Source organism: Halyomorpha halys, unplaced genomic scaffold (assembly GCF_000696795.3).
Source record: "Halyomorpha halys isolate HHAL.00 unplaced genomic scaffold, Hhal_1.1 Scaffold566.1, whole genome shotgun sequence".
Taxonomy (NCBI): domain Eukaryota; kingdom Metazoa; phylum Arthropoda; class Insecta; order Hemiptera; family Pentatomidae; genus Halyomorpha; species Halyomorpha halys.
In genome coordinates this window covers 243,887-260,240 of record NW_027106661.1, presented here as the reverse complement: position 1 = coordinate 260,240, position 16,354 = coordinate 243,887, and the positions used below count along the sequence as shown (strand labels likewise).

The 16,354-nt window shown below is 31.2% G+C and overlaps 2 protein-coding genes across 3 annotated transcripts; one reads left to right on the top strand and one right to left on the bottom strand.

The window, feature by feature from the left end:
* Positions 1-6,675: 6,675 nt before the first annotated feature.
* LOC106684274 (uroporphyrinogen-III synthase) lies at positions 6,676-10,304 on the bottom strand. Of its 2 annotated transcripts, XM_067045015.1 has the most exons (5): positions 10,033-10,304; positions 9,763-9,954; positions 9,434-9,690; positions 8,541-8,641; positions 6,905-7,027 (listed from the first exon to the last, which is right to left on the bottom strand). In XM_067045015.1, the coding sequence occupies exons 1-4, from the start codon at positions 10,217-10,219 to the stop codon at positions 8,579-8,581; spliced, it is 699 nt and encodes a 232-aa protein (XP_066901116.1). In that variant the 5' UTR covers positions 10,220-10,304; the 3' UTR covers positions 6,905-7,027; positions 8,541-8,578. The 2 variants fall into 2 exon arrangements, with proteins under 2 accessions (XP_014281736.2, XP_066901116.1); XM_014426250.3 differs by lacking the exon at positions 8,541-8,641 and having other exon boundaries at positions 6,676-7,027; positions 10,033-10,303.
* Positions 10,305-10,765: 461 nt separating this feature from the next.
* LOC106684286 (dynein intermediate chain 2, ciliary) lies at positions 10,766-13,588 on the top strand. The gene has a single exon (XM_014426270.2). The coding sequence runs from the start codon at positions 10,886-10,888 to the stop codon at positions 13,232-13,234; it is 2,349 nt and encodes a 782-aa protein (XP_014281756.1). The 5' UTR covers positions 10,766-10,885; the 3' UTR covers positions 13,235-13,588.
* Positions 13,589-16,354: the final 2,766 nt, after the last annotated feature.

The following is a 16,354-nucleotide window of genomic DNA, read 5'->3' as shown; positions in this document are numbered from 1 at the left end:
TTTATTTAACAGCAAATGGTTGGTTGGATGTTTTATTTAACAGCAAAATACATCAGTTTATTATGAATTTAATCATAATTTGTGGGAAAAAAAGATGAATAATTTTTATTAGATAATTAATTTTTAACATCTTGTAAGAAAAAATAAATGAAGGGAAAAATAAAAAATATTTTAATGAAATGAATATCTTTATTCTGGGACCAAGTTCCCTAAGAACAAAAACAGTGGAAATAAGTAATATATATATTGATAAATTTTTTCTCAACTGTTGTAGGTATATATATTTTTATTTTTTTTTTTTTGGGGTCTTGATCAGTCAATAATATAAATTTGTTATAGCGACATTCCACAACTATATTGTTTGCATAGTCATGCTCTACAATGAAATTTTTGAGAAAAAAAAAGTTTTTTAAAACAAACATTCTCCTCAAATAATTGCCACAAAACTATAAGTAAACTGTCTAATAAATATTACAATCATAATATGGTTTAATACAATTTATATTTTGTAATAAATGGAATATAGTCCTGGTGAGGTCAAATAAACCTCAAATAGTAACAACTATTTTAATTGAGCCAATGTTTCGCCCCATGTCACAGGGCTTCGTCAGGACTAAAAAAGATACAAACACAACATAAGTTAGTAAAAAAAGTAAATGGAAAATTACAATGAACTCCCAGTAATTCATATTTTGATTGTAATATTTATTAGTCAGAGATTACACTATATACTTGTAGTTTTGTGGCTACTATTTGAAGAGAATGTTTGTTCTAAAAAACTGTTTTTTCTCATTATAGGGCATGACTATGCAAACAATATAGTTGCGAGCGTTGCCTAAATAAAGTTGTATTATTGGCAGATCCTCAAGACCCACAAAAAAAAAAAAAATATATATATATATATATATATATATATATATACATAGCTTTGGAATAAAAGTACTTCTATTTCTAATAAAAAGATTGGTTATACATAAATTTTACTTTTTATCAGAAGATTGAGATTTAAGGAGGTGAAGGAAGTTAGGGAAGAGGCATTATTGATAGAAATATATAAAGAATTCCAAAAGGAAGAGGAATAGACAGGAAAGGGTTATTCAAAGTGAACAGTTTTATATGATAGAGTATAAATGTTGATTGGTTTGGTTCTGATGTTCAAGGAGTGGGATAGACAATTGCAAGGTAAGGAATTCAGCGATATAGGAAGGTTTATTATTTCTCATATTAGCTGTCAACTAAATACACACTGACTTAATGCTAAAATTCAATGAGCACTTCAGAAACCACCTTGTAAAGGGGTGGGGAAGATGATAAGCGATCCCACACACGAAAATTTACGACTACACCACTGATGTCCAGGCATCACATTTATAGAATTTTAATTTTTCTCCTCATCTCATCATTTCATCATCAGGACACAGATTTTTTTTTAAGAATATTGTATTTTTTTTCATGTTTTAATTCAAAAAAGGTAAAGTTAGTTCTAATAAAAAAGTACTCACCCTACTACTGAATAAATAAATAGCAAACACTAATAACATTATACACATATATTCACGATTATTATAAAAAAAGTAGGCTGTTTAAGGTGAGTGAGGGAGGACCTTTATATCTACTAGAAGAAAAGATTTATTCATTTATTGCCAGTATTAGACAAAAATTAGATTTATAATAAATAATAAATAGTTTGTGTATATGGTAGTGATTTGGTGGATAATTTTAAAATAAGAAGATTTAGATATTTATTATTTTAAATAAAAAATAGGTTTTTAACTAATAATTAATGATCTGGGCAAAATAGCCTGCAAAACAAATTTTAAATTTTAATGTGAGGAAGAATCTATAATTGAAGATTGTCCTTGAGGATGACCGAAACGTTGGACTGTTGAAATAAAAAGTGTTGAGACAAATAAGGATACAATTTTTGATTTATGTAATAAATAATTACCTGTCTCAAGAAATTGAAATAATACATTTAAAGTGTGAAACTATGTTAGTCCAAAACGTTTTGATTTTGTTTTGTAAATTTTACGTACAACTAATTATTAATTTTTCTACTTCATAGTATTTATTACTTGCAAGTACACATGTTTAAAAAAACAACCTCAATATGATGAAAATTTATTAATTTTTTCATCATCCAACCTACACTTTTTTGAAATTTTCAAAATTTCATTACTCTCCTGTTAAAAAATTAAAAACTAGAAACACAATGGTTCATAATTTTCTTTCCTAGGACGTTTGGGTAATACTGTGTCCCTCTCATCCTTTAATGATTTCATTATTTTTTAAAAATAAATTCAACACAAATAAATTGAAATTCAACAAAATTATTGCAAAATTTACTTAGAATTTATGATGATGAATCAATGATACTTTAGTGAATAAATAAATTATTAATTTTTTTTAAAGTTAAATTTATCATCCATCACACCAATTAAATAATGGGTAAAATTAATAAAATATTATTTAAATAATTTAATTTGTTTACTTATTTTATTAAACTAATTATAAAAATTAAACTATATAATTTAATTTAATTTTTCTACTCCTAAAAGTATTCCTTCAGGTATCACCAGTTTGTATTAGGATGTTATAAAATTAGAAGAGGTCTTGGATTCCATAGCCAACTGCTTTCTCCTGCTACCCTGATAGCAAGCTATAAGAAATGAGTCAGTCATTTGCTTCACCTTGCAGCAAAGAGCTCCTATTGGATCATCTCTCCTAATCTTTTTTGGATACTGAAATATGACAAATTCCTTATTTTTATAATTAATAAATTTCTTAAGTTGTTGAATAAAGAAATATCTCTAACTCAATATTTTTAATTAAATAAATAAAGAAAGTTTATTTCTTTTATTTATTATATATTATTGATTTAAAATAATACATAATCCATCATAAGTAATATATCAATACTCATAAATAATTCATTCTTTTAATATATTATTAAATAATTCATAATTTAAGAGAAATACAACTACTCTGCATTGGTGAACTTATTTATTATTTAAACATCTAAGCTCCTTATAAAGATGGAAATAATTTATTTAAGTGTCAACTTTTAGTTTATATGGTCGTTTTTCTGATAAATGAAATCAATTAAAATATGTAGTTGATTCCAGAAAATTTAGAAGAAACATCAATAATAATTTTCCTAGTAGTATGATTTCAGTTACTAGGTTTGAATCAGTACTGAAAATAAAGATCGAAATGCTATTATATATTTAGCATGTTTAATCATCTAATAATTAGTTTATGTAGGATTATTAGAGTACCTTACAGCAAGCAGTAGTGGTTATGAGAATAATTACTAATTAAAACCATAAGAACTTGGATTTTTTTAAAATAAACTTGGTGTCGTTCTGATGGATTTGCCACTGGGGTGCAAAACCAAGTTTTGAAAATTTATTGGATCAAGTTTAAAAATAATTCTTAAGTATATATAATGTATTATTTATTATATTTGATCATGAAATGAATTATTGAATAAAACACACATGTGATAGTACTTTGATTTGAAATAGAAAATTAGATTCTTGAAACAATAGCTTTATTTGATACCTCAATCTTAAATTAATGAAATTTGAACTAGTATTTACTGTAAAATAATTGTTTATTTTTATAAAGACAATTTAAAATAGCTGCTCATCTTTTCTTGTTAACTTGACAGATATTTTTCTCAACCATTCACTGGTTATTTTATAAATACAAATTTAATATTTAATTCTAGAAGTAAAATTAATCCTAACAATTATTAAGAAAAGAACAAACCTTTGTTATTGATTTATTTGATTATTTATTAATAGTTAAGTGATCATGTAGTTGTAAAAATGTTCACCAATTTTATTCATGTTTAATGTTTTATTCTTTTTCATTTATTATAATTCAGTTCATGGTGAAAAGTTGTTAATCTTTCTGTTTTCAATTCAGTTTGTAAAATACAAATAGAAATAAGTTTGTGTATTACAGAAAAAATAATTAAATCGTTTTAATGTAGGTTTGATTGAAAAATATATCAATAGATAGGTACTATTTAGAGATTAGTTTGACCTACTAACATGTAGGTAAAATAATAAATAGAAAATTAGAATTATAGATGATTTTGATGTATCAAAACTCTATTTTTCATTTTTAAATACAAATTTCAAGAATGACTTATTAATGACATTTTCAATTTTATTTAAATAAATTGTATATATAATAATATATACTATGAAAATACAAATACAACTAGTCAAACTGCAGTAGGATTTAGGTACAGGAGCCTATTTCATTAACTATGTGAAATAATTAACTTTCTTCATTTTTTTTTTTTTAATTTTTGAGATTTTGGAAATAAATGTTTTTAATAATAATAATAAAACATAGATTTTAATATTGATTTTTTTTATTCTCATAACATTTAGCATAATCTAATTGCACTTAAAAAACTACTATTTTAAGTGAGTTGAGAGACCAAAGTAAAAAAATGAAAAATTTAACTATGTGGATGTGTGCCGTGCCTACATCACCGCTTAATGCCACTCAGTTGCAACTTTCGATTAGTCAATATATCCTTTGCATTTTATAATCAAATTAACACTCATAAATGCAATATTTTATAATAAACTTTTTATTTATCCTGTCCCTTGGGAACAGTGGTTTCTAACTAGTGGTCAGCGACACATAGATGGCCCATAAGATCTCAAAAAATAGTTATTTTGAGATATGCAAGTAATCTTAGTAATAAATAGTAAGATCTATACTATTCAAAACTGTAAAATCTCAAAACAAAATTTTTTATTTAGATTTTATCAAATATATGTGTATACTATGATCTGTGATTTACTATATAGATCTTACACTGTTGAACTAGGACAGTGATATTAAATGAGGAATTACTGTTAAAACTGCTATATTGTCACTGTTACTTTTGTTTTAATTTTAAAACTAAACTGGTTTTATCGGTTAAGTATATTATTAAAGTACTTCAGAATGTACTTTTAGCATCATAGCTATCAAATATTTTCCAGAGGGGATCTGTTTGAGTGGGAGTCAGGAGTGGGGTGGGCCACAGATTGTTCAAATTCTGACTTAGTCAGCCACAGATGGTCTAAATTTTGGTTTAGTAGGCTGTAGACTTCTGAGTAATAATTAAAAAAAAGATAAATCATAATAAAGTAACTTTGAAGTATTTAAATGATAAATAAATAAATCTGTGCCACTACAACCCATAAAGGGTCGGGTGTGGAGTACTTTAAGAGAAAGAGCTGATACTCGACCAAGGATTGTGCAAGGAGGTGATTTGGTCAGAATCATGCTAGACTGCCAGATTTTTTCCAAATTAAGGGTAACCATTCCATGAGGCTGAGTGGACTCCTGAGGGCTTTGGAACCAACAGTAAAAGAATAAACAATTATTTGTTACAGCCTGATTAGAACCCAAGTCAGTCCTTGGAGTTAGTAGCACAGTGCCTTATCACTTTGGCATGCCACTCAGTAACTTTGAAGTCTTTAAACAAAAAATAATAAATAAAATTTAAAAAATAAACTTATAATCTAGTGATGTTTTTTACTATTACATTACAAGTAGTCACAGTAATTAAAGAACAAAATGTTAACTGATACAGGTTTTTCTGTGTTAATAATTATTATCTTTTCTTCACACCTGCACTCAAGGTAATCTGTACTTCCAATTCTGATATGTTAACACATATGACGATTGGAAAAAAAAAAAAAAGGCTATACCGAAAATGGAGTTGTGAAGAAAATCATGGAGCAGAACAAATTTAAATTTTGTAAAATTACATCCACTTATAAAAATTTCTGGGGAGATCCCAAAAAACTTCTCAAAGTGCCTACATGGAACAAAACCAAGCCCAAAGCTTCAATGGTTGGATGGTGTTAATATGGATTCAAGGAATCTGCTTGGAGTGAGGAATTGGAGAGCAGCTGCACTTAACCAATTGAACTAGAGGAAGCTGCTTGAGGAGGCCAGGACCCAGTAATGGGTTGTCGCGCCGATTGATGATGATGATATAAAAATTTCTTGATAAGCTATTATTTTCCATAGTGTTATCGGTAGATTTAATATCTATAAATTAAAAGGCCCTGACTTAAAATTAATTTTTTTTAGCAGTTGTATTTAGGGCTTTCATTTAATTAAAAGTTACATTGTTTAGACCAATTCGGAAATGCACAAACAAAAAAATTAATATTGGAGTTGGGGCTAAACTAACTTATGAGGGCAGAAATCTTAAATAAAAAAAAATAAGAAACTAAATTTATGTATTATTAAAAATTAACTTACAAAATAATAATACTTTAAGAATATACTGTCGACAAGAATGCATACAAAAAATCTATGAACCAAAATATTGATTTCATTAACAAAAATTCTTCTTTCATATCATTATTCAAAAAGCTTGTAATGAAGCAAAACAGACAATGATGATGAAAAGTAGGTCTGAAATGTAGAAGAAAACTTAGAAATAAAAAGATGTTTGAGGTAACATTATTATTATTTTTTTCTGTGGACTACTGAATTCAACGATCAAGTAAAATAAATATAGCTGGAGAGTTGAAGTGCAGGCAACGACAACCAGAAAATCCAAATGTGTTGTTAAAAAAAAAGAATAAATTGGCAGGGAATTTTCTGAAATTATAAAAAAAAAAAAATTGGCAAAAATTAAAGTTCATTTCAAAAAATAATATTGTTTTTATTTAATAAATACGTAACAGATAAATATCAATAAATTCTATAACAACCATTTTGTCATTAACAACCTTGTATTTTATACATATAAATAATTATAAAACAAATTAATAGATATTACTCCAAGTCTTATACTGCTTTTAAATCCAAATAAATACTTTATATTTAAATTTAAATAAAGATTATAAAAACATTAATTTTTCATATTCTATCCAAGAAATTCCTTCATTGCTTTGGCTAGAGATTCAGGTGTAGGTTTATCAGCAACGCAACCTACTTTCAGTTTGTGTTTCAATAAACAATTCTCAGTTGTAGGTCCTATAGCAATCCACTGAAAACAAAAATATATACAGTATTAGTACATGTACTGTTAATACTTTAATAAGTTTACATCAGGTACAGATTAAATCTGTACTTATCTATTTATCTTATAAATATTACACAAGGTAAAAAATAAATACAGTACATATAATACCAATACCCAAATAAAGGGGAAAATTTCAACAGAAAGGGTAAACAACTGACTATCGTTGACTCAATAACTCAAACTCAACATTTGTTCCGTTGACAAGCTCTTGATGATTCAAAGACAAATTTTATATTTAGACAAATATAAATCGCTATGGTTATTGATCTATAAATATATAGATCGGTAACTTAAATTTTTTTCATTCCTTGACGGTTAAGAGCTCTTACTGAAAGAACTCATAGTTACCAAGTAGTCCCCTCAATAAATCTGTCTTCTTCAGTTTTATTTTAAATAAATTAAAGATGAGTGCAAAAAAAATTTACTTCCTGATTCTGCTCAATCAGCTGGAAAGTTATTGAAGAGATAGAAGGTAGAATTAAAAAAAAAAAAAAATTAGTCTTTTGGGATATCTTCATTCACTCCTTCAACAAGTAAGAAAAAGAGAAGAAATTTTCCAATGTAGACTAAAAAAGGAAATGACATGTTCCATTGTTTTGAAGATTGTTTAGTTAAATGGCTAGGTGAAATGTAGAGTTCAGAATATTAAAAAAAATAGCCAAAAAAGTAGAAATTGAATTCATACTTATTAGCCAAAAAAGTAGGAATTGAATACATACTTCAATTTTTAATAAGGAAAGTCCTAGATTTGAATGTTTGTAACGCATGAAAAGAAAACTTAGGAAATCTGGTGGACCATACTCTTCACAACACAATGTAATCAATACTGTTATAAGATTGAACTTTTGATTGATATTAAGATTGAAATATGACTTCACGTCAAGTTTAAAGAGGAAAAATATCACAGGGATAAGCATAGCAAGGAAAAAATAATAAATTTTTTCTTATTAATTCAAACTCTCAATAAGACAAAGTTTCAGCTTCTTAGATACAGCGGTGATGAAACTTTTCAACATCAAGTATTTTCATAGAAAGACAAAGATGGGTCTATACAATACAATGGAATCAACCTGACCTTATAGATCACAGTCTACCTCGATCAGACTAATCCTTCAGGGTTACTTCTCCAACAACCCCTTAAATTATATAGTTGGTTTCCACTACAGAGTATTTGATCTTCTATTACCTTATCATTTAAGAAAACAACCAACATTTTGTATTATATAGTAATTATTAGGAGACTGAACTTAAAATTAAACAGGGCAATGAAAAAAGCCATGTTAAAAAATATATTAGAAAAGTTATAGAATTAAAATTTCTTAAATAAAGAGATAACAGAAATTGGTAAATACTAAACAACTTATAAACTAACACTGTAAATGAACCCATTATAAAACTATCAACCATTTTGACATAAAACCAATTGAGGCACAAGTTGACTACTGTCACTTGGCATGGCAAATAGGCGTGTACTCACTTATGGACAATGGGAAAATGGTTGAATGTTGTTGTCAGTTAATTGATACCATAAAACAGTGGTTTCCCAACCCAGGGTTCCGTGAGGCTCTTCCAGGGCTTCTGTGAAATAATTTAGAAATGGGTCATTTTACATCAACGCAGCACAGTTTTGAACCTTACAATATCAGTTTTTCTTTAATTTTACATAGGTTTCATGTAGATATCCAAGCCTTTCTTAGCTTTGGCTGAAAAGATATCATTTGACCATGTCATTGTGTCAAATAATAATGTTGAGTTCAAACTCCTTCCACCAAGAGGGTTCTGCCATTTATTACTAATACCAACAAGATTCAGCAGCCAAAAAAGGTTGGGAAGCACTGCCATAAAATGATCTTTATTATGCAGTTTAAGCTGAACTCAACTAAAAAGAATCTATTGAGGATTGGTCAATCACTACTTTGCTTGAATAGTGACACACCCGACAAATTATTTATTTGTATCAAGTTAATTCGTAACAATAGCTTTAGGAAAATCTGTAGGACAACCTCAATAAAAAAAGCAAATGGAGTCTATGGTGCTGTTTTTGGAATACTTCCAATTCTAAATAAAATCAAAACCTTTTTTTTGTCAGATGTGCCAATATTCAAGAAAAGCAGCACTATCATTTTTGAACAAGTGCAGTGAACAGAAGTTAACAGCTATTATATAACTAAAGCAGTGATAATAATAGTATAGATTATAACTCAGAAAAATAGAACATGGTATATCAGTAAGCATCATCCATTGCCAAGTATGAGTGACACTTGTGTGCTCTTACAGTCTTTCATAATGAATTACAAAATATATTGCTATTAATACTAAATAACTAAAATAAAAATTATGTAAAAAATTCAAAATAAATGAAGATCTTACCTCAACAATAGATAAATTAATTCCACATTTCTTTAGAAGAGGGAGAGAAAAATTAATAGAGGAGGGACTAAAACAGACAATAAAATTTATTTTATAAGAGGAAAGGATATTTTTTATTGACGATTCGAGGTTAGGATCAGGTACTGTTTTATATACAACTATTTTATCCAACGAGATATTCCCTTGGGTCAAAATATCACTTAACGTTTCTTTGGCTAAATCTCCACATGGCAACAGGAGTGGTTTTTTGATCGTTTCTGAAAATCAAAAAATTATTAAAAATAAAAAAAAAGTTCTGTATTATCGAAACACTGGGGATAATAACCAACGATTGAGTATATAAGATGCTAAGCTTGACGCATTCCCAGATGCCTGTCCTTCTGGGACTAAACCGAGCTTAGATGCAACAGTTTCTGCAGTTTTTTCACCAACTACAAAAGCTCTGTTATATTTCCACAGGGACAAATCTGCAACGCACATTTCCACAGCAGCGACACACCTTGGGCTGGAAAAGATGATTCCTAGAAGGAAACTGGCAATGTTTCTTGCATGAAATAAAAAAATTATGAGGTATTTAATACTTAAGAAGCAAAATTTACCCTCATATTGATCGTGATTCTGCAATTTTTCACCCAATTCAGCCAAGTTACAAAACTCAAAATCTAAAGCTTTGACTGGATGACAGTTTATATGAAGCTCTTTAAGTTTTTCGATATAAGGGTCTGGAGAAGAGTTGGCTTCTTCAAATGATGACTTGAAAACAATAGCTTCCTTCTCTTTACACATAGCACTTACAACATAATAATCTGATAAGTTATCACAATCGGGAGGAGGTTACCCACAAGGTTAGCGTCCCACTTTGGGGTCGATAATAATGTCAGCTGAATGCTTAATCATTAATCAATGATTATTATTACCATTTTTTAATAATCATGAAATGAAAAAAGAGAGATTTATATTAAATTCCATTTATAAGGCAAATGATATTTTTGTTATTCAATTTACTTATTTTTAATATATATATCTTTAAATTCTAAAATTATGTATTTGTTGCAAACAAGGAATCTTTTTTTTTTAATTTAATTAAATGTTTTCATCAAGCAATACTACAAACATGTAGATTTCCCCCCTTAAAAACATTTAAATTGAAATACGCTTAATATAATCCGGACTTAATTGAAATAAATGTTTTCAATATCTTTAATATTATTATAGGTTAAATATCCTCAGAAGTTTAAAATACATGGTTCGTAAAATGTATTATAAGTAATTAAAGTTATATATATATGATATTTCGAAAACATATGTTTTTCTCTATGAAACTTTATTATTTAGTTTCTATGGTAACATTAGAGGAATGGGCAGGGCGTAAGTTAGGGATTTTTTCGATATTATTATTTAATTCTAGGTATGTATAGATGTAAATAAATTGTGTGAATAAAAGATATCGAAATGCCCGGAAAAAATGAAGGGGGTGAAGAACCCACTGGTCCTACCGAAACGCAACCTTCTGAAACTGAAATCAAACACAAAGAACCAGAAAAACTACAACTTCGTACTCCAGAACGAAAAGAAATTTTTGGGTTTGGAGAAACTGAAGAAGACGAAGAAGCTATAGCCCTAGCGAAAAAAATTAAAGAGAAAGAGGAAAAGTTCAGAGAAAGGCGCTACAAAATAGCACAGGTAAAAGAAAATACTCTGAGTGTCGAAGATGCAATCAGGGAGGGTAAGGAAGAATTAGTGATCAAACCTGCGCTAGCGGATTTAATTCCTGAAGAGTTGACCAACCAACAGTTGAATGAAGGTATCACACGATCATTGCTCTCAGACAATCCATACCTCGACACCAACAGAGTTATATTCAACCATGAAAAGAGGGAATTCCAGAAAGTCATCAAGAATAGCCGTGAAGTAGTTTTGTACGAAATAGAAGGTTGCATAATTCATTCCTCAAGTCATGAAGCAGAAGTTCAAGCTATTAGGCTAAAGAGAGAAGAAAAATGGGCGCAAAAACTGGCAGCAATCAATGAAAGGCAGAAAAGACTTCTGAGAGCAAAGGTAGATGAGCGAAAGAGGATGAGTAGGAAGGACACTGAGTTGGATGAAATAGGTTTGGAAACTGAGGAAGCGGGGGAAGAAACATCATCAGATGTAGGTGAGGAAGGGGAAGGCGAAGAAGGAGGCATTTCTCCACGCATCGATGCTCGTGAAGATGATGTTCCTGGGAAAAAATTAGTTAATCGGTTCAATTATAGTGACCGTTCTGTGTTGACCTTAGCAAGTATTTCGAGGGAAAAGGGCACTCAGACAGCCCCCAACCCAAGAGCCCAGATCACAGGTCAGGTTTCGCAATGGATTATTTATGATCATTATCAGAAAGATTATGCTGCAATTCAGGAAGCAAAAGAAAAAGAAAGACAGGCCAAAATGATCATAGCAGTGAAGAAGGAAGATCGTACAATTAAGAAACCGGTAAAGACTGAAGACCCAATATATAAGAGAATGGCTGAAGGTATCAAGATTCTCGAAAGGATGTTAAACCAAAACACCTATGATCACCTCGCTCAAGACTGCCAATTTTACGAAGATCCCGGCGATAAGTACAGGATAGAAGAAGGTGTATTATTACCTTTATGGGAATTCAAGTATGCACCTGCAAAAGGAATAGCAGTTACGCAAGTAAAGTGGAATCCTGCTTACAAAGACCTTTTTGGAGTCACGTTTGGTATTTTAGATTTCGTTGAGAACGACGATCTTGGGGTTTTGTCCGTTTTCACGCTTAAAAATCCTTCTTTTCCAGAATTTGTGAAACATTTTGATTCAGGAGCGTTATGTTTAGATTTTCATCCGAGGAAGTGTTACTATGTCTGTGTCGGACTTCAAGATGGTAGTGTAGTTGTTCATAATATGCAGACCCCAAACTGTGAAACACAGTACCGCAGTACTGTTGAACATAACCACAGAAGTCAAGTATGGAGTGTATTGTGGTGTGACGACCATAGAGATAGGCACCTGAGTTTTTTCTCAGCAGGTGCTGATGGTCGCATTTGCAAATGGCTTCTACTCCAGAATGAACTTTTACATTCACCTGTCATCACTTTATACATCGACAAACACGAAATCAATGCAGATGGTCCCCAACTCAAACTCAAAGCTATGCCTACCTGCCTTACATTCCATCCCAAAGATTTTGAAATATTTATGGTTGGAACTGCCTTTGGAACTATATACAAATGCAGCATTTCATATGCTTCAACATATTTTTATCATATGAAGGTTCATGACCTGACTGTTTATAGAATCAGTTATAACAGATTTATTCCAGATATATTCGCGACTGCTGGTGGTGACTGGAGAATGAAGATATGGGAAGATGGGAGGCCTGAACCTTTGTTCATCTACAATTTGGATGCCTCCGTCCAGGACGTGGAGTGGGCTCCCTATTCAAGTACCGTTATTGCCGGAATCACCGCTGTAGGTCGTGTCTATATTTATGATCTTAATGTTAACAAATACATTGCTGCATGTGCTCAATACGTTGTATGCGCCGATGACGACATCGCTACTTGTCTTACATTTAATCCAGCGGGTCATAAGATGCCATTGGTTCTTGTCGGTGATTCGAGAGGAACCATAACCACGCTGAAATTATCTCCAAATTTGCGTTTAAAGCCGAAACAACCTAGAAAAAGGAAAGAAGCCGCCGTCCATATCGATGAAACAGCATTAGAAATAAGTAAGCTTGAAAAGATTTTATATCATGTTCAAGAACCAATGCTTCAAAAAGAAACTGAAGAATGAAGTTAATAATTATATTTCTTGGTTAACATGAAGAAATCGCGCTTCAATTAAAGTACCTGGCCAGTTTCTGCATACTACTAGTGCAAGACTGCGATCTGTTATCAAGCCAGTACAAAATAGATTTGCTGCTCAACTAATTTTAATGTTTAAATGTGCCCTATAAAACAACATTTTACTCAAATATACGTATTATTTGATCACTGGCCATTTTACACCGATATTTAGTGGAATTACATTTTAAACTTAAACCCTCTCTGGTTAATAAGAAGATGCCTCAGTAAAGATGTTTAAAGCGAAAAATATAATGTTTGTACAAAGACCATATTGTTTTGTAATAAATTTAAATTGTATTAATTTATAACTTTTAATATCCTCATTCAATCCACTTAAGGCTAGAAATATATTATCCTTCATATTATCAACCAATCATAGTGGAAATTCATTCCATTTGATAAATTTCATGATAGAATCATTATGAAGCAAAAATGAGCTCTGCGAAGTATATTTCTTTTCTCTGCCTAGCTTTTCGGCAGTAAGGGTTTACAATAATGAGAAGACATTTGACTGTTGATAAAATGAGGAGAAGATGGTTGGGAGTGCAGTCAGAGAATAACACAAATATGTTAAAATAAGGAACTAATTCATAAGTTTTTTGGCATTGATGACCGGTAGGTTTTACACCTTAATTTCTGAATAAACAAACAAAGTTTTTAAACTTATTTTTAGGATGACTAGGATCAATTCTGACTTTCAACCCTCAGAGTGATCCTAAATATCCCTTGTTCGACAGTTTGAAATTGAAATCTAGTTGCAGTTTATAGTGTAGCAGTTTGTTACGCACTCCTAAAATGAATAAAGTATTGCAATTACATAAACATTTGATTGAATAATTTGAGCAAAAACTTATGAAGTTTTAAAGGTACATAAATTACTTTTAAGATAATATTGAAATATTCGGAAAAACTCTACAATTTTCTCAAATATCAGTAATTAACAGACCATTTTCCAGCATATTAGGTGTCTTATGTTAAAAAACTACGATTAATAACATTTCTAAAACCAAACCTTTTTTTTAATGTAATAAAAGTTTTTTAGATAACTGGTACCCACCCCATAGAAGTCTGTAGACTAGTAAATAAAAAATTCAACCATTTGTGAACCATCTCATTTTTGACATTGGTGAAGGATGAACCTACTGCTGGTGTCAGGGAGTATAAAATACCCTCTCCCCTAGTCAACAATTTGTAAATTAGGATGCTATGAAATGCACTTTGATAGTACATCCCTCTGTTAAAACTTTTCAAGTTGTACTGAACCTTCAAGAACAAGGAAGTTAACAGTAAAATAATTCTATCTGTAAGTCCTCACAAAAAAATTTGTAGGATTAAGATACTCACTTTTTATTTCAATCGTTAGAATTAGGTCGCCAAAATCTGTGGTGTCAAGTAGAAATGGATTTCAATATAATAAACAAATTGTGATTTATACATTATTAAAATACTATATTCTTTCACATTTTTAATTAGCCAATATAGTTAATTATGTTGGTAAGTTCCTATGAATCATCTATACTCCATACGGGTGGCCCAATGATGGAAGCCCCTTGCCTAAGGACAACAGGTTGCTGGCTAAACACCCAGGAGAGGTGATCCTGGGGTGTGTACTGTATTTGTCCTTAGTGTCAGTGTATGTGAATAGTGTACTATTCTGTTATATGTAAGTGCGCTGTGTACTGAACTCAGGAGACCGGAGGGTCGTTAATCTCCACCAGTGGAGCGCAACCACTAGCCCATGCAGGAAACCGGTCAGGAACGTTAAGAACATGCGTGGGAAGTTGGTGACTGAAGAAAAGGAAGTGATAGAGGACTAGAGGCAGTTCTTCCACAGGAAATTCAGTATGGAAGAACATCCTTACCATAACTACAGAGACTGCAGAAGGAGAGGTAGAATAGAGGACACCTATCCTGAAGATATGGATGATGTGATCGGGGAAGACGAGGAGGAGTTGGCAGTCAACAAAATCCAGCTAGGAAAAGCTCCAAGACCAGATGGCAAAGCTCTGAAATTTATAAAATATGGCAGCTATGAATTGATTAAATACCTTAAAATGCTGTTCCAGAAGATTTAGGACCTTAAGTTGCTGCCACAAGAATGGGAAAACAACATCATAATCCCAATTTACAAGAAAGGCAATCAAAGCGAATGTGGTAATTGTAGGCCAATATACAAAATATACACTAGGATATTAGAGCCATTGTCAGACTTAATGGTCAGACATTGCAGCCTTTCCCTTTTATAAGGGGTAAAGCAGGGAGACACCCTAAGCCCACTACTGTTTGTCCTCCTCATGAGTGAGATATGGAAGGTTTGTTAAAGAAGTTGCCCAAGAGCACTAGTAGGTTTTTGGAACCTAACTCCAATACTGCCTCAAGCGATAATATATGCAGATGATATTGTACTGATAGCTGACTCTGAAGAGGCTCTTCAGACATTCGTGGATGAATGGAATGAGGAACTGAACATAAAAGGTTTGCAAACACAGAGCCTAGGGTTTTGTGTAATGGTGAACTCCTAGAACTTACGAATACTTATATGTATCTAGGGACGCATAAGTAAAGATTGTAAAATAGACCAGAAGGTTCTAAATCGAGTGAAAAAGGCTGATGGAGTATACCATCTAAAACTCTTATAGGTAAGCAAGGAGTAAGCAGAGATGCCAAAATACGGAAGTTTAAATCCATGTTCCTCCCAGTCCTCCTGTATGGATCAAAAAGCTGGACAGCCTTCGACAAGCATGTAGGAAGGATAACGTCAGCAGAAATGAGATTTCTGCGAAGAATAGTTGGTAAGACCAGGAAAGACTGTCAGAAATGAAAGGATTCAGGAGGATCTGGGTGTGAAATCAGTGCAAGATACAATGCAAGAGCGGCTACTGAAGTGGTATTGACACGTCAGTAAAATGGATGATACCAGGAAAGCCAGGTGGTATTTGGAAGCAAGGCTGGAAGGAAGAAGGCCTTGTGGCAGACCCAGGTGCATGTACTCTGAGTACATTGAAAAACTAGGAGCAGCAAGATGACTCACCATCTCGGAGATGAGAAGACTAGTCAGGAACAGGAA